This window comes from Dendrobates tinctorius, unplaced genomic scaffold, assembly GCF_039654945.1.
Source record: "Dendrobates tinctorius isolate UK_male_01 unplaced genomic scaffold, ASM3965494v1 ptg000097l, whole genome shotgun sequence".
NCBI classification, from domain to species: domain Eukaryota; kingdom Metazoa; phylum Chordata; class Amphibia; order Anura; family Dendrobatidae; genus Dendrobates; species Dendrobates tinctorius.
In genome coordinates, this window is record NW_027361765.1 from 7,637,585 (window position 1) to 7,665,360 (window position 27,776).

General features: G+C 41.5%; 1 protein-coding gene across 4 annotated transcripts in view; it reads left to right on the top strand.

Moving 5' to 3' along the window:
- The window catches only part of SHF (Src homology 2 domain containing F), a 377,119-nt gene extending 351,233 nt beyond the window's left edge, over positions 1 to 25,886 (top strand). For 3 of the 4 annotated variants that reach the window (XM_073586875.1, XM_073586877.1, XM_073586880.1), the window contains one exon: positions 21,302 to 25,886. In XM_073586875.1, coding sequence (XP_073442976.1) covers positions 21,302 to 21,488 — 187 coding nt within the window. In that variant the 3' untranslated portion in view covers positions 21,489 to 25,886. The remainder of the gene's footprint in view (positions 1 to 21,301) is intronic. The other variant, XR_012234383.1, reaches the window with a different exon arrangement.
- Positions 25,887 to 27,776: the final 1,890 nt, after the last annotated feature.

Below are 27,776 nucleotides of genomic sequence, written 5' to 3' on the forward strand. Positions count from 1 at the left end.
TTGCAAGCGTAATTAGCTTGCAGAATGCTAGCTGTTGTGAGTTCATTTTCCCCTTCATTACTGAGGCCCGAGGAACTCCCTCTTCTGGTAAAGAAAGGTAGTGAGCCTGATTATCAAACACCTGAGGCTGATGATGATGACTGGCTGAGTGGAGTTACTGACTGGATATAAGGCTGCCGACGCCCTTCTGCCCTGCGGGTGACTTCTCTGTGGGATCCTTGGAGACCAGTCTGAATTCCTGCTCCTCTAAAGCTAAGTTTGCTGCTCGGCCTTTTGCTTTGGTGCTTGACTTTGTTTTGCTTTGTTTTTCTGGATTTCTGCTATTCCCTGCTGGGGTGTGCTGAATTCATTTAGCTCTGTCTTCTGAAAATACCTGAGTGCTGATTTAGTTTTTGAAGCCTAGCTGCTTCAGGGTCTTTTTCATATCAGCTTGTTGGCTTATGTCTTTGATAGGGTTTTGGCAGATTGCAGACAGCTGCCTTCCTGTCCTTTCCTATCTAGGTAGTTTTTGGGCCCCGTCTTTGCTCAGTCTATCTTTCTGTCTGTGTTAGTATTTTCATCTTGCTTCACCGTCATTATATGTTGGGGGCTGCCTATTGCTTTGGGTCTGCTCTGGGGCAGTTTAGATTTCCCCTTTCTTTCTTTAGGCCTATGTAATTCTCCGGCTGTGATCGAGGGGTCTAGGGCATCGTAGGAACCCCCCACGGCTACTGCTAGTTGTGTTGATAGGTTCAGGGGTCTGCAATCTGATAGTTGCCAACTTCTCTGGTTTTCTGGACTTAGCTTGTATTTCTGCTTTTGCCTCCTACGGTGACTCATTCATAAAAGCTAGCGTTTTCCAAGCGATCTATAGCATCGCTTGGAAAACTGATTGACAGGTTGGTCACACTTGTCAAACAGTGTTTGACTAGTGTGACCAACTTTTTACTATTGAGGCTGCCTATGCAGCATCAGTAGTAAAAAGATATAATGTTAAAAATAATAACAAAAAAATTAAAAAATTGTGTTATTCTCACCTTCTGGCATCCCACGCAGCGTTCCCGATCCTCGCGATGCTCCCGGCAAGTCCCGTTCTCAGGGATGCCTTGCGACAATGACCTTTGATGACGTCGCAGTCTCGCGATACCGTAGCTTTCTTGCAAGCCTGCGACATCATCAAAGGTCATTGTCGCAAGGCATCCCTGGGAACGGGACTTGCCGGGAGCATCGCTGAGGCGCGGAACGCCGGAAGGTGAGAATAACACGATTTTTTATTTTAATTCTATTTTTTACAGGGATATGGTACCCAGAGCCTGGAGGAGAATCTCCTCTCCTCCAGAACGTGGGTACAAGTCACAAATTTTCCACTTAATTTTTGCATGGTGGGCATAGCCACATACAAAGTAAGCGGAACAATGCCTTCCTATGTGTGCGGATTTCCCCACGATTCTGCACAAAGAATGAACATGCTGTGTATTTTTCCGCGGAAAAATACACATCATTAGCACAGCATGTGTGGAATGCAATAGAATTGCATGGGATGCTTTTTTTCTTGCATTTTCGCAGCAAAATCACGCATTTAAAAATGACGCGAAAACGCAAAAAAAAAAAAAGCTACGGGTGCACACAGCCTAACTGTTCGGGCTGGGCAGCCCGAATAAAACTTGTTGAAAGGCTGCAGCCACTGGGTCACGCAATGGTTTCTGTGTTAGAATGGGAACCCTCAGCAGTCCGCCATACCCAGCGGCTGTGGCTGTCTGTGACTTCAGTAAGCTTACCACCGGTCAGAGTTTGTTTTTCCCATTCTGTCACAAATCTGATACCGTGGGAACCGCCGGATGTTCAATGCCCCCATTTACTTGAAACGGGTTCGAGATCAAGTCTATCGTTCTGGTACCCGAACCAAACTTTTTTTTTTTATGAACTTCAGCCAGACCCAAACATCCATTGGTTTGCCTATCCCTAAACTTTAGCTAACCAGCTACAAAACATGAAGTATTTTTTCTTGTATAAACCATAAATTATAGTGCATAGCTCCCCATTTTGGGCTTGGTATACACATTTGACAACTGTCCGATAGTCATGCATGCTTGAATTGCCTAAGCGTATGTAAATACAGGGGCAAAGTGGCTTGTCAAAAACAATATTCAAAATCCAAGATGTTCGATCATTTGTGCCATTTGTCAGATGAGAGTCAAGATGTGACAAACAAATGTTTGTGGATCCTGCCAACATTTCTCTACTTGGAACATATGTTATAGAAAATATTGATGCAAGGGAACGCGTCTATAGATTCTGGTATTTATGAAGTGTATTTATTTGCAGAAACATTAAGCATATATTGCCATATGTAATCTATCGCACCAGCAAATGTTTCCTAGGCAAGGTTCCCATCTTTCAGTTGGGCAGCAAGTCCATAGAATAAAAAAAACAAAACAACTGCCTTATCTTCAAGGGGACACCAATGCTGAGATTCTGGCTTGCGATGCACCTTTTTCATTCTTTCAAAGACTGAGACAAAGAAAATGGATTTGAAGTGGCACCAGAGTCACTTTATAAGTACTGTTCAGTTTATATCCAATTGATTAAACACCAGATCTAAGGACGCCAGATAAATCTTCCTCTGCTCCTAAATAAATATGTCATCAGTTGACAAAGCAGCAAGACCGAAAGATATAGAAGAGTTTTTGCCATAAATCTTTTGTATATTGAGTTGTCAGTAATGGTTTAAAGACCTTGAAAGCCGAACACAGCAGATTTATCCAGTATGCTCCGCTCTAAGCCATGTGGATGTGAAATTCTACAATTAATCATCAAAGTAGAAAAAGGTCTATAATATATTATTTAGGATTACTGAGTGGCGGTTCATAGTTCATTCCAAGTATAACCCTGGGTTCTAATATCACATAGCTCCTAAAATTGTCATGGGATATTTTATTATTCCTGCTCAATAAGAGCAAATTTATCAGTGCAGTTGTGCAGTTTTTTTCAATACTTTGGAAGTTTTGCACCTTATTTTCCGAGCGCTGCGAAGTGGAGACATCAAAAACGCCATAAGCAGTGTGACATATTATTTATGTAATAAAATGTCATTTAAAAATAAATTTTCAGATTAAAAAATAGTTGAACTGGAGCAGATAAGTGCAGTAACTTACATTGCATGCTGCCAGACCTGACATTTGAAGGAATTTATATGTCTTTACATTTTCCATTAATTTCCATCTAGAACCTTTGGATTAGTCTTTGTGATGTGTATCCCATATAAGAAAAATTCTGACTGCTGAAAAACATTTTAGAACTAATGCTTTATTTTTAAAATTGAACCTGTTAGCAGCGGATTAATCAGCATAATATCCAGAGTCAGCAACACAGAATGTAGAATTATTCATATCCAGGTTGAACAGCTTACAGCATGAAATGTGATCAGTCTGGTATCTGCTGTGGCTTGCAGCATGGGAGCATTACAGCAACAAGAAGGGAAGAGAAGGAGGGGGCATCCAGTCTGTTTTTTTTCACTGAACTTTGTTAACAATCTCACAATATGCACAATATATAAAACAGTACAGTAGTAGTTGTTGCAATACATACGGATCAATATGCATTATTCCAACAGAACCTGTCACCTTGTTTTAGTTATTAAACTGGTCCCAGTGTGTTGGTAGTGATGCAATGTGCATCACTAATATCTTAGTCGAGGTAATGTCTAAAATGAACTTTATATGCATGCTTGTAGTATGGAAGCGCACATTTTTTTCTGGTCATAGCATGGTTAATAAACTGCTGGGTATTCAATTATTCCTGCTAGAAGTGAATGAGTTAATTACATTGCAACGCTCTCACAGTGCAGAGATATATGTGCTCCATCTCTACTTGTCCTCTCCAACACTTCCATGCTGCTCCCTGGAGAGCCATTCTGTTTTTTGTTTTTTTTTTTCACTGAACTTTGTTAACAATCTCACAATATGCACAATATATAAAACAGTACAGTAGTAGTTGTTGCAATACATACAGATCAATATGCATTATTCCAACACCCCCACTCAACAACTACTTATCCTTTTAGTCCCAGTGTGGTCCTCAATTCTTGGAACCTGGCTCGTGGCAATGGCTTTGTCATAATGTCAGCTGCCATCTTATCAGTTTCACAATAGACGAACTGAATTATGCCACCATCTATCAAATCACGTAAATGATGATGTCTGACGTCAATGTGCTTGGTTCTAGCACTGATCTTTTCACTGCATGCAAGTTTAATGCATCCTTGGTTTAGAAGAAAACTTCCATCTTCCTCTCTCTGGATTTGGATTCCTAGATAATATGTCACATTTCCAAGGTCTTTAGTTTCAAAATGCTGGTTCAGAATTTCAGCCATTTTTCCAATTTCTGCGTCTTCCTGATGAACTACAATCACATCGTCCACATATAAGAGAATATACATCCACGTTCCATCTGTATATTTTGTGTATAAGCATGGATCCGCTTGACCTCTTTTAAAACCTTCTTCCAACAAGACCTTATTCATCTTGGTATTCCATGCTCTTGCTGATCGCTTAAGACCATAAAGGGATTTTTGTAGTTTGCAAACAAGATTCTCTTCACCCCCTTTTACATAACCTTTAGGTTGAGTCATGTATAAGTCCTCAATGTCACCATTTAAAAAGGCAGTTTTTATATCCAAATATCTGACATTCATCTTTTGTACAGCAGCTACAGCTAACAAAGCTCTGAACGTGGTCTGTTTAGCGACTGGAGCAAAAGTAGCATCGTAATCTTCTCCATACTTTTGAGAATATCCTTTTGCCACCAACCTTGCTTTAAATTTGTGGACTTTACCTTCAGAGTCATATTTGGTTTTGAAGACCCACTTGCACTTTATTGCCTTTTTGCCCTGTGGCAGCTTGGTGAGTTTCCAAGTATGAAGCTGATGAAGCGATTTCCTCATTAGCAGCATTGATCCACTTTGTTCTTTCATGGACAGGTAGTTCTTGCATTTCATCCCATGACTGCGGCTCTGATTCAGGTAGTGTCTTGACTATGTAGGATAGACGTTTAGCTGGTACGCCTCTGTTTGATCTTGAAGATCTCCTGATTTCAGATTCACCTGATTTTTCTGTTGTTCCTTCAGTGGTTGAAGAATCCAGCCAGACCTCTACATCCTCCTTGTTATTGTCTTGTAATTGTGACTTCAGCTGGACTACTGGCGTGATGTCACAAAACTTGGGGGACACAAAGTTCTCATCAATCACTGCATCTCTACTTATTTTGACCTTGTTTGTTTCTTGGTGTAGAATCCTATAACCTTTTTGGGTTTCACTGTAGCCTACCAGGATCCCTTCCTTAGCGTGAGATTCCCACTTAGTTCGCCTTTCTTTGGGAACATGTACAAGCGCTTTACTTCCGAATATTCTTATATGATGTAGTTTTGGCTTTCTGCTGTTCCATTGCTGAAACGGAGTTTTCTCTGTAGCTTTACCTGGTAGTCTGTTCTGAGGATTGCAAGCTGTCATAATTGCTTCACCCCAATATGCCGTGGGCAGATTTGCATCAAACAACATACTTCTTCCACTTTCACAGAGTGTTCGGTTCCTTCTTTCCGCGACACCATTTTGCTCAGGATTGTACGGTTCAGTGGTCTGAAATAGGATTCCATTTTTCTTTAAAATGCTCTGTGTCTCATTACTTGTGTATTCAGTCCCATTATCTGCACGTAGAATCTTTGGCATTCTCCCAAATTTATTATATACCTCAGCTAGATATACTTCAAGTTTCTCTGGAACTTCTTTCTTGCTGTGAAGCAGATGGACAACTGAATATCTTGAATGATCATCAATAAATGTGAGAAAATATCTCTTCTTCCCAGGAGTCTGAGTGCTCATTGGACCACAGACATCTGTATGTATTAAATCTAGTGTCTGTTCTGTTCTTGTAGTACTTCTCTTAGGAAAAGCTTTTCTAGACATGTTCCCTTTGATGCAGCTAGTACATTTCATTATCTGGTTACATAGATCAATTGTAATGTCCTCAGCTAGTTGCTTTTGAACTAACTTCCTTATTGCTTCTTGGTCTCTGTGTGCTAGGCGCCTATGCCATACATGAATGCAGTTATTGTGCCTTTCTTCCTGAGCAGTATACACACACTCTTTGCATTTAAGCTGGTAAAGTTCATTTGTGATTTTTCCTTCTGCTAGTGTGTGGCCCTCTTTTGAGATGATGCAGCTATCATGCTTAAATGTAACTTCATTTCCTTGTTTTGTGAGTTTCTTCACAGATAGTAAATTACTCTCAAGACTAGGCACATAGAGCACATCTTTTACTGGGATCTTCTTGCTTTGTGTTGGTGAGATTTGACAATCAATATAACCATCTCCTATACCTTGTGAAGTCATGTACTGACCATTAGCCATAATCACTTTCTCTGACTTACTTTGGTTAAGCTTAGAAAAGAAGTCCCTGTTATTAGTCATGTGACTAGTTGCTCCAGAGTCTATACACCATGCATGCTTTGATGTATTTACACTGACAGTAAATGCAGTTTCAGTATTCACAGAATCATTTTCTGCAGACACAGCACTTTTAACCCTTTGAAGACTGCTTTGCTTTTTCAGCTGATTCATTCTAGCTTTCCAGACTCTGCAGTCGGCTTTCAAATGTCCTGATTTCTTGCAAACAAAACATTCACGTGTTTCTTTTAAGTGCTTTCTGTTATCATTTAGATTTTGTGTCTGTAAAGCAGATTCTGCATCACATGTCCTGCTGTTTACACCTTCCGCTTTCCACTTATATTTATCTATGAGCTTCCCTCTGACATACTCCAATGTAAGCTCATCATCTGGGCGCGCATCTAGTGCGGTTACAAGCGTGTCATAGTTTTCTGGAAGACCACTAAGCAGTAATGCAGCTACATGAAAGTCCTTCAAATCTTCCCCAATGCCTCTCAGGCATTCTACAATCTCTAGAATGCTTGTTATGTAGTCCTGCCTATCCTGGCCATTCTGTAGTTTAGACTGGTACAATTTTCTCATGAGATAAAGTTTATTGCTTAAATTTATCCTCTCATGCACCTTTTGCAGCTGCTCCCACATTTCTCTTGCAGTTTCACTTTTACACACATGCACAATCTGATAATCATCTATACTGAGTTATATGGTACTTTGTGCTTTCTGATCCATCTCTATCCACTCCTGTGATACTGGGTCAGGATTAGGCTCCTGTGTGTATTTCCACGTACCTTCTCTTATCAGCAGCATTTTCACTTTGAATTTCCAGGATTGATAATTCTGGTTAGTGAGACTTGGTACTGTAAACTTCATGGAGTTGCTGCTGCTGGTGGCCATCTTTGCTGTCTTCCTTTCTTTTCTTTTCTCTGTGATCTGGGACTCTAGGACTCTGGGCCCATAACCTGTTAGCAGCGGATTAATCAGCGTAACATCCAGAGTCAGCAACACAGAATGTAGATTTATTCATATCCAGGTTGAACAGCTTACTGTCACGTCCGCCATGTCTGTTTGTCTCAAGAACTCCTGGAGCGATGTGCATGCGCATGTTTTGTCTGCTGTCCTGCATTTTCGCTAGAGCTGTGTGCAGACTCACCTCATGTCTGAGCTGCAGGATCCCTGCGTTTCTGCTCTGCCTTCTGTGATCTTCTCGTCATGTCTGGAGTCCTTGATCATGTGATGTTTCTTAAGATCCTGCACTGTCTGGTTCTGCAATCATCTCGTCATGTCTAGAATCCCGGATCATGTGTTCTTCCTAGGATCCTGCACTGGTTGGTTCGGTGATCATCTCGTCATGTCTGAAACCCTGATCATGTGACGTTTCCTAAGATCCTGCACTGTCTGGTTCTGCTATCATCTCGTCATGTCTAGAATCCCGGAAGTGCTCCCCTGGTCCTGACCTGGAGGAGGAGGTGCTATGCCCTATATCAGGCCGCCTCTTCCTATGCTCAGGGCCTGATTATTGTGTTGCTCCCTGCAAGGCTCTGGGTCTGTGGGGTTGCTCCCTCTATTCTGTGCCCTTGCACTTTGCTCTGTAGTGCGTCTCTGCACACGCTCCATGCTCGTATTCCGCCTCTTGTCTTGTGCCATGTCTTGTGTTGTCTCTCGTGCCATGTTTGTCTTTGCCTTGCTTTGCCTTGTAGTCCTTCTGCTGTTCTTTGTCTTAGTCTGTTTTGCTATGTCTCGCCTTAGCTATGCTTTGACTTGTAGTCCTTCCTGCGTTCTCTGCCTCGCCTGTTTTGCCATGTCTTGCTTTTGCTATGCTTTGACTTGTAGTCCTCCCTGTGTTCTCTGCCTTGCTATTCCTTGCTTTGTGTTCCTCCCTATGGTCTCAGTCTTTGCTTGCTCTGCCTCGCTCTCTCCTATGGTGCTCTGTAGTGCTCCCTGGCACATGCACCATTTCTCCTCTCCTTAGTGCTCGTTTCTTTGTCTAGTCCCAAGGTCTTCCCTTGGCCCGGCTCTGGGCTTCTGCCTACGCTCCGCTGCTAGACTCTGTCCTCGCTCTGACCTGGCTCTGTTTCTGCTTGTGTTCCTTGCCTTGTTCCCTGCCTTGTCCTTGCATTGAACCCTGGCGTGGGTTCCCCTTGGCTGTCTCCTGTGCCGTGGTAAGTGCCACGTGTTTGTGTACAGCCGTGTGTACTGGCCAGTGTGGCGTGCCCCCTGCGTGGCTCCTAGCACGCACCCTGCCTTGAACCCTGGCGTGGCTCCTAGCACGCACCCTGCCTTGAACCCTGGCGTGGCTCCTAGCACGCACCCTGCCTTGAACCCTGGCGTGGCTCCTAGCACGCACCCTGCCCTGAACCTGGCGTGGCTCCTAGCACGAAGGTTCCTTTGCCCCCTCCTGTGCCTTAGTCGTGCCTCGTGCTGGCGTTACAGCCATGTGCATTGGCCAGTGAGGTGTGCGTCCCTGCGTAGCTCCTAGCACGCAGCCCTGCTCTGAACCCTGGCGTGTCTCTACATGCACTCTGTCTTGTACCTTGGCGTGTCTCTACACGCACTCTGTCTTGTCCTATGCTTTGGCGTGGCTCTACACACGCACCCTGTCTCGTTTGTGAACCCTGGCGTGTCCCCTACACACGCACCTCGCTTTGAACCCTGGCGTGTCCCCTACACACGCACCTAGCCTTGAACCCTGGCGTGTCCCCTACACACGCACCTAGTCTTGGACCTTGGCGTGTTCCCTAAACACGCACCCTGCTTGGATATCTGTCGTGCCTCCTTGCCTGAACCCTGGTTTGCCTGCCGGATGCCCGGAACCTGCCGACCGTTGCCAGAGGTCCGGAACCAGATGACTGCGGCGTGATGTCCGGAGCTGACGTCCGCAGCCTGATCCCTGGACCCTGTCAGTTTGCCAGCAGTCCGGAGTCCGATGCCATCATGCCATTACCTGTGCCTAGGCGTGCCATCTGGCACGTACCATGTTATGGACCTTGGCGTGCCCACGCGCGCACCTTGCACGTTTTGCTTGTTTTCTCTGTATGTGATCTTGTGTTATTCTAATGAAGATACCTTGCACCTACGTCTAGTCTCGTCTTGCTTCCTGCTCGTCCTTGTCGTCAGACACTCGTCTAGTGTCCCCTGAGCCGGCCGTCTGGTCCCAGCAGTCGTGGTGGCTCACCCCCTTGGTCTTGCCCCTGACACTCCCTGTATAGGGGGTGGATTCTCACAAAGTCAGCTCGCCCTCGGTGGGTGGGTGCCACGACCCAGAGGGTCCACTCAAAAAATGGGCTCAGCAGGAGCTGAGTCCGTCACACTTACAGCATGAAATGTGATCAGTCTGGTATCTGCTGTGGCTTGCAGCATGGGAGCATTACAACAGCAAGAAGGGAAGAGAAGGAGGGGGCATCCTGTCTGTTTTTTTTTTTTTCACTGAACTTTGTTAACAATCTCACAATATGCACAATATATAAAACAGTACAGTAGTAGTTGTTGCAATACATACGGATCAATATGCATTATTCCAACAGAACCTGTCACCTTGTTTTAGTTATTAAACTGGTCCCAGTGTGTTGGTAGTGATGCAATGTGCATCACTAATATCTTAGTCGAGGTAATGTCTAAAATGAACTTTATATGCATGCTTGTAGTATGGAAGCGCACATTTTTTTCTGGTCATAGCATGGTTAATAAACTGCTGGGTATTCAATTATTCCTGCTAGAAGTGAATGAGTTAATTACATTGCAACGCTCTCACAGTGCAGAGATATATGTGCTCCATCTCTACTTGTCCTCTCCAACACTTCCATGCTGCTCCCTGGAGAGCCATTCATCCAGCAGATGGTTTCAAAGCCAGGACACTACTCTCCGATAACCTGCCTGACCGTAATTAGAAATGACAGTGTTTCTGGGATAGTGTACCTGGGATCACCTAATATATTTTAGTATCACTGTGGCTTTCTATGTATTTCTATTATAATGGATATCTCTGAAGGTTAATTGATGCTTTACCAACATGATGCGTTAAACACCAGAAAAATGAAACTTTCCTCCTTACTGCTCAATCCTTATATTTCTGCAACACATTCTTTCTTATTCTACTTTCAGGAGATAATACAATCATAGAAAAAAAAATAATCAGCAGCAGATGAAATAAAGTACAGAAATATCAAAATAAACTATATTCCCACCTCTTCTCATCCCCGGCGACCCAGTGCAGACGTTCCAGTGGTCCAGTGCATGTAGAGGAAGCTTCCATGGTCCAATTTTCTTCATCATGGCTAACGTTTCTGAGCATTGATGCCTGTAGTTTGGCGCGTATACAACGTTGTTACTGTTATACAAACTACTTGATGCGGGAGAGTAAAGGAATTTTATGAAATGAGTAAAACAAATTGGTCTTCTTTACACCCATGAACAACTCCACGCTATACATGAACTGTATGGTTTTGCAGCTCAGTCCTACTGTTGTGGCCAAAAGTATTGACACCCCTGCAATTTTGTCAGATAATACTCAGTTTCTTCCTGAAAATGATTGCAAACACAAATTCTTTGGTATTATTATCTTCATTTAATTTGTCTTAAATGAAAAAACATAAAAGAGAATGAAGCAAAAAGCAAAACATTGATCATTTCACACAAAACTCCAAAAATGGGCCAGACAAAAGTATTGGCACCCTCAGCCTAATACTTGGTTGCACAACCTTTAGCCAAAATAACTGCGACCAACCGCTTCCGGTAACCATCAATGAGTTTCTTACAATGCTCTGCTGGAATTTTAGACCATTCTTCTTTGGCAAACTGCTCCAGGTCCCTGATATTAGAAGGGTGCCTTCTCCAAACTGCCATTTTTAGATCTCTCCACAGGTGTTCTATGGGATTCAGGTCTGGACTCATTGCTGGCCACCTTTCTCTCAAACAATTTTCTTGTGCTTTTTGAAGTGTGTTTTGGGTCATTGTCCTGCTGGAAGACCCATGACTTCTAAGGGAGACCCAGCTTTCTCACACTGGGCCCTACATTATGCTGCAAAATTTGTTGGTAGTCTTCAGACTTCATAATGCCATGCACACAGTCAAGCAGTCCAGTGCCAGAGGCAGCAAAGCAACCCCAAAACATCAGGGAACCTCCGCCATGTTTGACTGTAGGGACCATGTTTTTTTCTTTGAATGCCTCTTTTTTTTTTCTCCTGTAAACTCTATGTTGATGCCTTTGCCCAAAAAGCTCTATTTTTGTCTCATCTGACCAGAGAACATTCTTCCAAAACATTTTAGGCTTTTTCAGGTAAGTTTCGGCAAACTCCAGCCTGGCTTTTTTATGTCTCGGGGTAAGAAGTGGGGTCTTCCTGGGTCTCCTACCATACAGTCTCTTTTCATTCAGACGCTGATGGATAGTACGGGTTGACACTGTTGTACCCTCAGACTGCAGGGCAGCTTGAACTTGTTTGGATGTTAGTCAAGGTTCTTTATCCAACATCTGCACAATCTTGCGTTGAAATCTCTTGTCAATTTTTCTTTTCCGTCCACATCTAGGGAGGTTAGCCACAGTGCCATGGGCTTTAAACTTCTTGATGACACTGTGCACGGTAGACACAGGAACATTCAGGTCTTTGGAGATGGACTTGTAGCCTTGAGATTGCTCATGCTTCCTCACAATTTGGTTTCTCAAGTCCTCAGACAGTTCTTTGGTCTTCTTTCTTTTCTCCATGCTCAATGTGGTACACACAAGGACACAGGACAGAGGTTGAGTCAACTTTAATCCATGTCAACTGGCTGCAAGTGTGATTTAGTTATTGCCAACACCTGTTAGGTGCCACAGGTAAGTTACAGGTGCTGTTAACAAATTAGAGAAGCATCACATGATTTTTTGAACAGTGCCAATACTTTTGTCCACCCTCTTTTTTATGTTTGGTGTGGAATTATATCCAATTTGGCTTTAGGACAATTCTTTTTGTGTTTTTTCATTTAAGACAAATTAAATGAAGATAATAATACCAAAGAATTTGTGTTTGCAATCATTTTCAGGAAGAAACAGTATTATCTGACAAAATTGCAGGGGTGTCAATACTTTTGGCCACAACTGTATGTAAATTCATGGAATTGAGTTGCAGTACCTTACATCACATTCTCTACAGCCAGTGACCCTGTGCAGATCAGTGTGGTTATTCTCTATTACATAACTGTAAGAGTGCAAGCAAAAGATCGAAGCTAATGCTTAGGTTAGTACAGCATGGGAAGCATTACAAGTATCTGCCATATGCACCATGAAAGTTCTTACACTTAAACGTATTGTTGACACTTTTGATTTTATTTTATACCTTGAAAAAGGTGCAGGCCGGTACGTTGGTATTAATTAAAACTGATTTGGAATCCAAAAGCTCTTCATTCCCGCATCGCAACCCACCTAAACTTGCCAGTTTCCAATTTCCATTTTTGCTTCTGTTGAACATAGAGACAGGCCTCATTTACCAATTGGAGGCAAAGAAGAAGTGTCTGTTTGACCTTGGAAAGAGAAGGATCAGGCGGCTTCAATTTGAATGTCTTTTGCTCTCCGGAAGATACGCTACCAAGTTGTCTGGTCCAAGATGTCTGCTCAAAGAGAACACATCTACAGGCAACTTTTAGAATTGATGGCTTTAAAAAAAACAGTATGTTGCAGAAAAGATAGTTTCATATTTTATTTGAGGCTGTACATACACTTCATTTGTATTTCTTTTACCTTCAGTACACCTACCAGAACAAGACAAAATGTCGGTCAACTGATTGTCGGGGTAGATGCAAATTGGACATATCAGATTTTGGACTTCCAATCATTTTATTCTTCCAGAAATAAGCCACTGCTGTCTGCAGTTTTCTCATAGAGAATATAGTAGCTCTCAGTCAAGATGGCTATGGCCGCACAACCGGTAAAAGCTTTTAAACTTAGCTGCTCATTTTTAAAGAGTTCCTGTCAGTAGACAAAAACTGGCCAGTGTTTGCTCTCATTTTTATTACTGCTGTTTTCAAGTATTGTCATTTTTTTTCTGCCATAAGGTTCCAGAGGTATGGGTATTTTTAGTTATTCTCCATATTATGCACATTTGTATGATCTCTAAGGTACTGTCACACTAAGCGATATCGCTATCAATATTGCTATAACTTGTGACGTTATAGCGATATTGCTAGCGACATTGCTGTGTGTGATACTTACCTCCGACCGCTCCCCCGCTGGTTATCGCTGATCGCACGAGAACGTCCTGGACCGCTTCTCGTTGTCAGCTTCCTGCGGCGCTTCCTGTGGAGAGACGAGCGTGGAGCCGGGCGGGAGGACGTCAGGATCGCCTAATGTGACAGGTAAGTGCGACCTCCGTCCCCAGCGATGTCGCTGGTGAGATCTGCCTGTGTGGCAGCTCACTAGCGACCACTTAGCGATGTACCAACGATCCTGACCGCGTCATATCGCTGGTCGGGATCGCTGGTACATCGCTATGTGTGACAGTACCTTTACCAAGGAGACATTGCTCACAGGATTCTCTGGAGTGTATCTTTAGGCTGCTTTGCATAATTACCTTAAGATAAATGCCCCCTTGTTGAGGTTGGGTTCACTTGTCAAATTTTTTGGTGTGTTGTCTGTTTTTAAATGGATAGTTCACAGACCCATTATAACTAATCCTCCTTTTCACAGGACTTTCTTTTTACAGATCAATTGTATGCGAATAAACAGTGGCGCCTTATTTTGATCTGCCAATGCAAGTCAATTGCCCTGTAAAAATATATGTACAGCTCTGGTAAAAATTGAGAGACCACTTCCAAATGTTCAGTTTGTCTGATTTTTCTCTTTATAGGGATATTTTTGAGTAAAATGTAAATTGTTCTTTTAGTCTACAAACTTCTGACAACATGTCTCTGAATTTCCAAGCAATATTTTTTTTTTTTTTTTCTGAAACGGAGAAGTGGTCAAAATTAAAAAAAAAAAAAAAAAATCCCAGTGCTTTTAGACCTCAAATAACGCAAAGAAAGCAAGTTTATAATCATTTAGAAACAACAATACTAATGTTTTAACTCAGGAAGAGTTCTGAAATCAATATTTTGTGGAATAACCATGATTTTTAAAAACAGCTTTCATGCGTCTTGGCATGCTTGCCACCAGTCTTTCACACTGCTTCTAGCACAAAAATTTAAGCAGTTCTTTGTTTGATGGCTTGTGACTCCATCACCCTCTTGATTACATTCCTAGAGGTATTCAGTGGGGTTCAGGTCTGGAGTATGGGCTGCCCACGACATGGTTTTGATGTGGTGGTCTCTTAATTTTTGCCAGAGCTGTATGTCTAATATATAAAGCTCAATGTATGTGTGTATGTCCGGGATTGGTATCCGCACCGTCGCAGCTACAGCCACAAAATTTGGCACAGTCACACGTCTGGACCCCGAGAGCGTCATAGGCTATGTTGTGAGGCAAAATTTTAACCCTGCGCATTCCAATTCACCAAACAATTTTGCCCCTATCTACATAATGGGGAAAAAGTGTATGTATTGGCATCTGCACCGTCGTAGCTACAGCCACAAAATTTTGCACAGTCACTCGTCTGGACCCCGAGAGCGTCATAGGCTATGTTGTGAGGCGAAATTTTAACCCCGCACGTTCCAATTCACCAAACAATTTTGCCCCTATCTACATAATGGGGAAAAAGTGAAAGGAGAAGTGTTGGAGGCAAATTGACAGCTGCCAGATGTGAACAAGAGGGACTTAAAGAATGAGAGTGATGGCGCCAAAGAGTATATACCATACAGTTGCTAAGATGGGGCCCTGACATGGGATACTCACCACACACGGGGATATGAACACACACACAAAATAGGCCACACACTACCACGTGCTTCAACACATATTCCACCCTCAGCACACATTTCACCACACATACACCAACCTCCCCACATAAAAGTCGAAGCACAAAAGTCGCCACTCAAAACTCACCACGCTGTCCCAGAGCTGTGTCCATATCACACATGATAGGATTAGATGCACGGTTTTTATGTGCAATATTATCATTATAATTTGTTATAACTAACCACAGTTGGTTACTATGCCCAGGCAATGCCGGGCTCTTCAGCTAGTATATGTATATATATATATATATATATATATATATATATATATATATAATATTTATAAGGCCAAAAGTGTTGACACCCTTGAAATTGTTCCAGAACATATTTTACTATACACATGTTTATTTTCTTTGTGTTTATGGGAACAACACAAGAAGGAGAAAGAAAAGCAAAGTGGACATACTGTAATTTCACACAAAACCCAAAAATGCGCAAAATAAAATTGTTTGCATCTTTCCAAAAATGTGGGTAACAACTTTGTTTCAAGCTTGTGATGCTCTCTCAAACTCACCTGTGGCAAGTAATAGGTGTGAGCAATCTGAAAATCACTCCTGAAACCAGATAAAAGGGGAAAATTTGACTCAATCTTTGCATTCTGTGTCTGTGTGCCACTCTAAGCATGGAAAACATAAAGAAGACGAGAACTGCCTGAGGACTTGAGAACCAAAATTGTTGATAAATGTCAACAATCTCAAGTTTACAAGTCCATCTTCAAAGATCATAATGTTCCTTTACTCATGCTGCCAAAGGATTTTGGGTCGCAATATAGTGCCCAGTGTCAGAAAGCTGGGTTTGCAACCTTGGTCATGAGTCTTCCATCAGGATTATGGCCCCAAACATACTTCAAGAAGTTCCCAGAAATGGATGGAAACAAAGCACTAGAGAGTTCTGAAGTGCCAGCAATGAGTTCAGACCTAAATCACATTGAACTCCTGTGGAGAGATCTTAATATTGCTATTGGGAGAATGCGCCTTCAAATATGAGAGACCTAGAGCAGTTTGCTAATGAAGAGCGGTCCAAAATTCCAGTTGAGAGGTGTAAGAAGCTTGTTGATGGTTAGAGAAAGCAGTTATGTCCAATTTGCCTTTTTTGTGTTGTTCCCATACACACAAAGTAAACATATGTATAATAAAACATGTGTAATTGCACTAATTTTCCTGCAGATATACTTCATTTTCTGGAACAATTTTAATTGTGTCAACACTTTCGGCCTTGACTGTAAATGTATTTTGTCTGCTCGTCATAATTTACTCTTTATGAGGTCGAAGAAGCTAAGAATTTTTTTTTCAAATGGAAAAAGCTGGGAAATTAAAATAAATAAATAAAAAACCATACTCGAGGAAGCATCGGGAATAAAATAAGAGCAAAAACATGAAGGAAATCTGTCACCAGGAAAATCTGCAAGCATGTTATAGAGCAGGAGGAGCTGAGTAGATTGATATACAGTTTTGTGAGAAATGATTAAGTATAACTTGTGTTTTTATAATTTAAACTCCTGCTTTTTCTGGGATTTTCAGTCCAGTGGGTCCTATTAGTGATTAACAGGTATCCTTGTATCAGTGTGCACATAGTAATAGCTGTCATTCACGAATACGACCACCCACTGGACCGATAATCCCAGACAGAGCAGAGGTTCAAATGATTAACCCCTTTCCTTCATTGGACGCAATATTCCGTCCATCTGCCCTGGGCCCGAATTACCATGGATGGAATATTACGTCATAGCGATAAGCGGCGCCCGCGTGGTGAGCGCCGCTTATCGCGGCCGGGTGTCAGCTAATTATCATAGCTGACACCCGGCACAATGTGTCAGGGGCAGTCACGGACCGCCCCCGACACGTTAACCCCTTGTACACCACGGTCAAACACGATCGCGGTGTACCGGGGTTAAAGGGAAGCATCAGCAGGGAGGGGGCTCCCTCCGTGCTTCCCTGAGCCCCCCACGGCAGTGCAATGTGCAGCTTCTGCGGGGGGCTCCTTTCCTGCAGGTCCCCGGATCCAATATGGCGGCGGGGACCTCCGGGGGCCTGCAGGAAGCTGGCTTCCTCACTGCCCGCAGAGCACAGGCATGAGGAAGCCTGCAGCAGTGCCTGTGACAGATCGCTGATCTATCACAGCGATCTGTGATGTGACAGATCAGCGATGTGACAGATCAGCGATCTGTCACATGACAGTTATGTCCCCCCTGGGACATTGTAATAAAGTTAAAAAAAAAAAAAGTGTAAAAATAATTTTAAAAAAATCGCTAAATAAATTTAAAAAAAAAAAAAAAATTCCCCGATAAATTCATTTTTTGGAAATAAAAAAATAAATAAATAAAAGTACACATATTTGGTATCGCCACGTCTGTAACGACCCGCCCTATAAAACTGTCCCATTAGTTAACCCCTTAAGCGAACCCCTTAAAAAATAAATATAAAAAACTAAGCAAAAAATGATTTATTATCATACCGCCGAACAAAAAGTGCAATAACGCGCGAACAAAAAGACGCATATAAATATCCATGGTACCGCTGAAAACGTCATCTTGTCCCGCAAAAAACGAGCCATCACACAGCATCATCAGCAAAAAAATAAAAAGGTTATAGCTCGCAGAATAAAGCGATGCAAAAATAATTATTTTTGATATAAAATAGTTTTCATTGCATAAAAGCACCAAAACATAAAAAAAACTACATACATGAGGTATCGCTGTAACCGTACTGACCCAAAGAAGAAAACCGCTTTATCAATTTTATCGCACGCGGAACGGCGTAAACGCACCACCCAAAAGAAATTCATGAAACGCTGGTTTTTGTAAATTCTGTGTCGCAAAAAATGAAATAAAAAGCGATCAAAAAATGTCACATGCCCGAACATGGTACCAAAAGAAACGTCAGCTCGTCCCGCAAAAAATAAGACCTCACATGACTCGGTGGGTCAAAATATGGAAAAATTATAGCTCTCAATATGTGGTGATGCAAGAACTATTTTTACAATAAAAAGCGTCTTTAGCGTATGACAGCTGCCAAATATAAAAACCGCCATAAATAGTAAATCAAACCCCCGTTATCACCCCCTTAGTTAGGGAAAAATAATAAAATTAAAAAATGTATTTATTTCCATTTTCCCGTTAGGGTTAGGGGTGTGTTGGGGTTAGGGTTGGAGTTAGAATTGGGGGTTTCCACTATTTGCGCACATCAGGTACTCTCCAAATGCAACATGGCATCTGATCTCAATTCCAGTCAATTCTGCATTGAAAAAGTCAAATGGTGCTCCTTCCCTTCCAAGCTCTGCCATGCACCCAAACAGTGTTTTACCCCCTCATATGGGGTATCAGCCTACTCAGGACAATTTGCAAAACAACTTTTGGGGTCCTATTTCTCCTGTTGCCCTTAGGAAAATAAAAAATTGGGGGCAAAAATATCAATTTTGTGGAAAAAAAATATGATTTTTTTATTTTCACGCCTGGGCGTTATAAACTTCTTTGAAGCACTTGGGGGTTCAAAGTTCTCACCACACATCTAGATAAGTTCCTTGGGGGGTATAGTTTCCAAAATGGGGTCATTTGTGGGGGGTTTCCACTGTTTTGGTACATCAGGGGCTTTGCAAACGCGACATGGTGTCCGATCTCAATTCCAGCCAAAAAAGTGAAATGGCGCTGCTTCCCTTCTGAGCTCTGCCATGCGCCCAAATAGTGGTTTACCCCCACATGTGGGGTATCAGCGTACTCAGGACAAATTGCACTATAACTTTTAGGGTCCTGTTACCCTTGGGAAAATAGAATTTGGGGGTGAAAAGATTATTTTGTGGAAAAAATGTGATTTTTTTAATTGTACCGCTGTACTTTATAAACTTCTGTGAAGCCCTTGTGGGTTCAAAGTTCTCATCACATATCTAGTTAAGTTCCTTGGTGGGTCTAGTTTCCAAAATGGGGTCACTTGAGGGGGGTTTCCACTGCTTAGGTACATCAGGGGCTCTCCAAACGTGACATGGCGTCCGATCTGAATTCCAGCCAATTTTTCATTGTAAAAGTCAAACGGCGCTCCTTCCCTTCTGAGCTCTGCCATGCGCCGAAACAGTGGTTCCCCCCACATATCAGGTATCAGCGTACTCAGGACAAATTGCACAATAATTTTTGCAGTCCAATTTCTCCTGTTACCCTTGGTAAAATAAAAAAAATTGAACCTGAAGTATTTTTTTTGTGAAAAAAAGTTAAATGTTCATTTATTTTTAAATATTCAAAAAGTTCCTGTGAAGCAACTGAAGGGTTAATAAACTCCTTGAATGTGGTTTTGAGCACCTTAAGGGGTGCAGTTTTTAGAATGGTGTCACTTTTGGGTATTTTCTATCATATAGACCCTTCAAAGTGACTTCAAATGTGATGTGGTCCGTAAAAATAAAATGGTGTTGCAAAAATGAGAAATCGCTGGTCAACTTTTAACCCTTATAACTTCCTAACAAAAAAAAAGATGGAAAGTAAACATGTGGGAAATGTTACTTATTAAGTTTTTTGTGTGCCGTATCTCTGTGATTTAAGGGCATAAAAATTCAAAGTTGGAAAATTGCGAAATTTTTTCCAAATATCCATTTTTTTCACAAATAAACGCAAGTTATATGAATGAAATTTTACCACTAACATGAAGTACAATATGTCACGAGAAAACAATGTCAGAATCACCGGGATCCATGGAAGCGTTCCAGAGTTATTACCTCATAAAGGGACAGTGGTCAGAATTGTAAAAATTGGCCCGGGAGTTAACGTGCAAACCACCCTTAGTGAAGGGGTTAAAGCACAAAATACTGAATCCTTTTCTCACAAAGCTAAATAGCAACCTGCTGAATTCCCCCTGCTCTATACCATCCTGTCTGCAGATTGTTCTTGATGACCGGTTTCCTTTAAGAAGCAATAGGAGGTTCTCTAGCGTACAGAAAAGTCGTTCAGCATAGACTTCTGTGTGTCAACCTCCCTTCTCACATGATGAGACAGATTTACTATTGGGGTGCAGCTTATCTTTGGACAAACAAAGGGCCTTGGCTTAACTGATTTGTGAGGAAAAATTTGACCTGAAAGTAAGGAAACCAATAGGGGGGATAGAGTTAGACAAAAGTGGTCACACAGGTGCCAAATTTATATTCCAGCATGAGTCCCCCTAAATAAGATGGTGCATTTACATACTGCCTAGTGTAAGTTTCTGCTATTTGTTATACAGAAATAGTATATTTGCCTTAATTATTTTAGTTTTGCTCGTGTCATGTGATCATCCCCCATTGCAAGTCTCTGATTTGTCATGTTTGTTTCAGTGAGAACAGAGCTTCTGCAGATGATGTTGATCCAGGGAACTAGCCAGATTGCTGTACGAGTCAGGAAGGAGTTTTTCCCCTAATATGTATCTATGAATGTCTGGCCCATGGGGCTTTTGCCTTCCTCTGGATCAACATGATAGGCAATAGGTTGAACTTGATAGACTTAAGTCTACCTTTAACCTTAAAAACTTTGAAAGTACCATGTAATAACTACATATGACAGGGTGGGGGGATCTTCTGATAAGTGTAGACATATTTTTTTCAGAATAATGAATTTCAATGTTTATCATTTTTACTGGTTCTAATAATATATAGAAAACGTACTGTAACTGTACTGTTGGCTTTTATAGGGTAACTGACTGACTGAGATATAAATCCTTTAATAAAATTATAATCCCCCTACTGGTCAGTAGAACATCCTCCATGGAGCCACTGACTGCCCTCCTACCACCATACCCAGGATTTAAAGTGATATTAATGGCTTTGCTTTGTATTACATTTGATTTATAAAGATAACTTGGGGTCTTAGCGTAATTGATTTTAGGAAGTCTATTTAGTGTGACTGTGTATACTTCTGCATATTGTTTCATAGGGCAAGAACCAAAATGTGATGGTGCAATGTGTTGCTAATCTCACAGTGTTCATCATTTAATTTTAAACACTAGGCTAAACTAATTTTTGTATGAATATTTTTATAATATCCTAAACTAATATTGTTTTTTCATTTTTTTACCTATTAGGAGCAACCAAGGATTCATGCACATGAAGCTCTCGCGTACCAAAGAAAATCAGTATGTCCTAGGACAGAACAGCTCACCTTTTGACAGCGTACCAGAAATAATCCACCACTATACCAGCCGCAAGTTACCAATTAAGGGTGCTGAACACATGTCGCTGCTCTACCCCGTTGCAATACGAACATTGTAACAGCAAGCAATGTGGATGTATAAAGAACCTACAATGTCGGAAGGACCGATCAATGAAGTGTGGGTTTTTACTGTTCAGTCTCCCTCAAGCAGTGTCATAAACTGCCATCACCAAAACAACGAATGGAGCGTTAAAGAGTAAAGGAGAAAAAAAAATAACATCCATCCGTGATTCTCTAGATTTAATTTTCTTCTCTTCGGTGTAGTGAATGGAAGCTAGAACACATAGAATGTTTTGTGGCAGTTCTTTTTTTAAGTGGATCTTCTAAAACAAATACTGGCTGTTTTTCCTGCTTCTCATAAGTCGCCAAGCATTACGGTAATAAATCAATAACCCAGCTGAATGGGCACCAACCTGTTCTTACATTTGAGGTCTGGGGCTGTAACGTCCCGAATGTTGCAATATTTCTATAAACAATATAAAATGCTTGTTATTTAAGATAAGAAAATGTATTTCCTGGTATTTCTTCTATAACATCGTTATCAATGAGAGATAGAGATACGAATCCTGGTCTGCAGTGCGTGTGAGCGTGTGTAACAATATTTCATCAAAAGTTCAGCAATACTGTACAATGTTGTCAAGGTGTGAAGAGGCCAAGTGAACGGAGCAGATTGTAGAGCTCTCCTTTCCTGTGGGACATAAAGAAGGCAATAATAACATAGGTTTATTTTTGTACATCTGGCTCTATTAAGATATCCAGCATTATTCAGGAGGCCATTATTTCAAAAGATATTTCCTTCTGTTCGATGTTGTTTAGCCATCTACTGTAATTGATTTATCTATCACTTTAACCGGTTATCCGGGCTTGCGATTCCAGTCTGCAGTCAGGCTATGTCACTCCAGGCTTGTGAATCCTCACAGCTTGCACAATGCACACTGTCGGGATTCAGTTTGCACAATGCATGCTGTCAGGATTCAGCTCGCACAGTGCGTGTTGTCAGGATTCAGCTCGCACAATGCGCACTGTCAGGATTCAGCTCGCACAGTGCATGTTGTCAGGATTCAGCTCGCACAATGCGCACTGTCAGCATTCGCCCACGCCGGGAACAAGTAGGCACGTAACAGCAAATATGCAATTGGCATAAAAGTAAATTGAACGAGGCTGGACACATCTAGTCAGAATATGGCTGGAAGTATGCAAAGCGTATACTTGCAGTCATGTGACTGCCCGCTTCAGGTACCGGAGAATACTGACAGCACTTAATGTGCCCACTGTGATGATTCATAAATCTGCAGTCACATAGAGTGACTACAGACTTGAACCCCAAGCCTAGACAACCTCGCTAACATTTTTTAGATCATGCTTTATATTACATTAAAGCGTTATACCCTATCCTAAAAATAATAAAACAAATGTAGCAGATTAGATGGGATCGGAGATTACTACCCACAATGATCTCAGGACCCCACCCAGCGATCAGCAATTTATTCCCTATCCTATGGATAGCGTATAACTTGTTTTTTGCGGAATAACCCTTTAATATCCTTTTTTTTCACTATTTCTGCCAATGGTATCTCTTGATGCAAATACCAATTTCTCCTTTATTTTGGGTAATTATGTGGAACCTGCATTCAAAAAAAGAAAATTGAATCAGCAAATGTTTATCATATCTTAAAATAGTGTTCATCTCTCGTATAGCTATAGCTAATAGGAGATGTCTTCAATTCACTCAAATACCGTAATAATGATCAATTACATTAGATTTTGTTTATTTGAATATATAGTTTGTCATTCTGAAAGATGTATACTAAGCTAGATACATTCTAAATTGTATAAAATGTTTTGTACAATGACTTAAGAATGTAGAAATGAAGGTAAAACGAACAAGATTTGATTATTTTAAATATCCTGTAAATTTCTAGATTTTATACATTTTTAGATCAATTTCTAAATGGGTTTCATCAACAGTTTGGTGAAATATTTCTAGTGCACTTTGCTAATTGGTGACTAAAACATCCATGTACAATTCATAAATGACTAAGGGGATATGTCTCCAGATTTCACATTACAAATTGTATACTTTATTACATCTGTCTCTTCCATTAAATGAGACTGGCGTGCTTGTTTGAAAATCCAAATCAGTATGTCTATATACTCTTTATTGAGAGTTTCCTTGCCTTGTATTAAAATGGTCATTGTAATATAGAGATGGCAGCACAGTGGCTCAGTGGTTAGCACTGCAGCCTTGAAGCACTGGGTTCCTGGGTTCAAATCCCTCCGAGGACATCTACATCTGTGTTCTCCCCTTATTTGCGTGTGTTTACTCCGAGTTCTCCGGTTTCCTCCCACACTCTGTATTTAAAATTAGGGGGAAAATGGGGTTGTGTCTTCTAAACCGAACACTGTTCTTACCGAGGGGTCATGCTGCCGGCCCTTAGCTGGGGGTGTTGTGGTGGTGGTGCAGTGGTCCTGTGTAGTGGTGGTCCTGTGGTGGTACGGCAGCGAACTGTAGCCCTGTGGTGGCATATGGCGGCCTCCATTCTTCCAGGGTCCGGCTTCTCACTCAGCGCAGGTGCAGATGGAGGAAAGCGGAGATCTCCATTCTCGCCTGCATCTACATGATGTCTCCAGGAAAATGGCCCAGGATGCAGCGCAGGTGCAGATGGAGATCTTGGGAGATGAGATCTCAACGCCAAGATCTCCATCTGCATATGTGCCGCCCTGGCAGCGGGGGTCTTGGCTTTCACAGAATGTTGGCAGAGCCCCTGCACCACCGAACACCCCAGCAGCGCCACTCTTGCCTCCTCCAGCAGCGACCCTGTGACCATGCTCCACTGCAGCCTGCACCACCGAACACCCGCAGTGTCACACATTCGAACTTCCTTTTCTCCCAGTGTTGGGTCCGCAGCATCGCCCCATTCCTGCCTCCACCAGCAGCGACCCTGGGACCCCACTTCACTGCAGCTACCACCCCCGGTAAGCAATTAGACACATGGATTGTAAGAAGGACCACCATTTTCTTTAAAAAAAAAAAAAAAGGTTTTTTCCCCATTTTTCTCCTCAAAATTTGGGGTGTGTCTTATAATCCGGAGCGTCTTATAAACCGCCAAATACGGTATATAGCAATTCTAACATGGATTTTCAAATTAAGTTCACCAGCCTCATCGGGTGTAGGATCTGTTTAAAAATAAAAAAATAAAGTAGGTTTAAAATATAAGACATATAAACAGAATAACTGTAAAACAATTTTCACATGCAACTAAATAATTGAGACAACAGTGTTGATAAGATTCCATGAAGTATTGGCTGTGTTACAAGACAGGTCACAGCTATGACCACCTTAATTTTTTTTGTTCAAATATACCTGGACAATACTTCTTCAAATGAAATTGTCCCCTTTGTAAAAAAAAAAAAAAAAAATGCTAGACAGAAAGAAACACTATATACTGACCTCCCACACCAGCGATGTCAGCATCGGGGCTTGCACGACATTGTTACGCCTCGTCAGCTAAGCGGCCATTCAGCGCCCGGTATTTGGCTGCTACGCTCTTACCACTTCTGCTTGTTTGAAGTTCATCTGAAGGCGTGAACCTCAGACAATTAGAAGTGATAGCTCAGCAGCAGATAGTGGTCGCCGATTCTCTGCAGGCCTCAGGTGGCAATGTCACACAAGGCCCGGGAGATGTCATGCCAATATCACTGGATTGGCGCTGGTGCGGGAAGTGAGCATATGGTGTTTGGTTTTTTTTGGGACTTTTTTTTTTTAACAGACTCAGTGCACTGTTATCCATTGTATATGACCAGCTTTTTCTGGGAGAAAATTAACTAATCAATCTACCATTATATTCATAAAATGACACAGTATTATTGAACTATGTTTAACGAGTCAAATTGCAAAAATCGAAAAATGCTGTAAATCGACCACACAAGAGTGTTGGATTAAATGGCCACATAACTTACACAATTTTCTTATTTTTATTTTAGCATGAAATAATTCATATTTCCCATCTGTCTATTTTTAGGTGTTTGCTGGAAGCACAGCTGATATTGAAATTACAAAATGCTAACATATTCCCAGATAAGGAATCTTGCAGTGTCGGCCGTCTGCTTTTTACTGTAATGACACATTTGCTCTTACATAATTTTTTGTAACTATTTTGTTTTTTAAGCTCCAACAGCAGAGTGTTCCCTAACATGATGTGTAGGTTCACATACTCCTGTCAAACCTAGTTGTCATAGCCTATATCTGTCATCTTTAATTTATTTTAGGTTTCCGGTATCTTGTCACCTGATTCACTTATACAGTATGTTCAGCGGGTATAATGCCTGGGTGCATATGCCCGAGGGTTGGAAGAATCTGCTCTTTCTTGCTCTCTTAATGTTTGTGTTTTTACTGCTGTTACAACTTTGCATTTGTGACTTTTGCCTTGTTAAATAAAAACTGTATATTTAATGTAGTAATGTTATCATTAGACTTATTTTATATTCTATTTCTGAAAACGTCCAGACATAGCTCATCATTAAGGATGAATGAATAGCTTAAGATAACTCCTTATCTGAATAGCTATATGCTTACCTAATAGCTGCATCAGGAACCCGGATATCTGAAGCGCGCCTGATGATCAACCGTTTGGCGCCGCAGCTGCATGTGTCGCGGCTGTGTGCCAGTCACAACAAACAAGCTCTCTCCATACATGTGTTGCGACTGTCACACAGCCGCGACACATGCAGCTGTGGACACCTGATTATCGGGAGTGCTCCAGGTATTCGGGTTCCCGATGCAGCTATTCGATAAGTGCCATAGCTATTTGGATAAGGAGTTATCTAAAGTTATTCGCTCATCCCTACTCATCATTAAAATAAAATTAGTTGTGAATTATTTTTCTTCTTCATATTTTAATCAATGGTGTACGTAAAAAGACATTGGTGGGAAAGTTAACAAACATAAAAAATGAGGCCTCTTTCTGGTAATTCTCATTACCAACTACACAAGGTTCTAATGTCCAGATCCCATTTACTACTTGATCGCATTTTCCCACTATAGTCAGAGATCCCATATTTCTAGGTTATGCTATCACTTACTATTTGTGGGGGGGTTTGACTGTGGAGACCCATCAGTAACCATTGAAATTGAAGGTCATGCAATGCTGTTTCTTGACAGTATTTCTTTAGAATGTCTCCTCTTCTCAGGGGCACCATATAAGCAGTCGTCTGGTAACAAAAAACATTTGTATTGTGCTTTTCTCACAATGGATTCAAAGACCCCGATCCATAAGTGTTTTCTCCAGAAATCTCACCTAAAGCACTTTGATAAATCTCGGAAATGAGCATAACTTTGAGGTTGTACAAAAATGTTGTGACTTTTGGCATTTGCACGCCAGTTATTCCCAGCTCCACAAAAATGGGAAGAGCTGGGGTGGGACAGGAGTGGAACGAGGGCATGACGCCACAGCTCGACTAATTCATGATGAGCTGTGGCATATTTTACGCCATAAGTTTTACTCCAGTCTCTGTCACACGCCACTTTTCAGCCACACCTGATTTATTAAGTGGCTTGCACCTTCTAGTGAATCAGGCTCCTATGACTCCAGCACACCCCCTCATGAAGGCTGGCATAAACACCACTGGACTTGATGAATCTATTGTACATACACCTTTGCTTGTAATTATTCTTGTGGAATCCATTATCAAATTAAATATAGTGCGTATAGCAATTAAATAATAATATTTGAGGAGAGGGCTCATGAGACCATCGGCATGGAGCTAGGAGAGCATTCCCTGACCAGCAATCATCATCTCCAAGTTCTTTATTACTGACAGATTTTCACATTTCCAGCTGAAGATTACTTTTTTCTTAGATTACTTTGAAAGTATATCTGACAAACAGATGACACCATTGACAAGCCGAGAATGGAATCAAGGATTTTGGAATGCCACCTTTAAATGTGAATTTATTTTAATGATCTCCTGTGAGAGGAAAAGGAAAAATTGTTGAAAGTTCTCAGTTACTCTTACCCCACTAAATCTAAAAAGGAATGATGCATTTTAGATTCAGCCTTTGTTTAGTGAACTACTTTACTGCAGCAATGAATTCATTTTCAGAAAGCTTTTCAATTTCACTGATGGACAGCGAGGTCAGCAGCCTGATGTCTCTACTTTGCTAACCCACACATCCTTCTTCAGAAACCTTTCACACACTCTTATATCCAGTAATGGAACTACATGTTTCTAAAGACAGAACTGTTGTAGCAATTTTTTTTATTTATTCACATATTCAGTACCACCCTAGTAGTAATAATATATTTCTGTATGTCACAGAGCAAAATTTAGGGTAGAATGGAAGATCA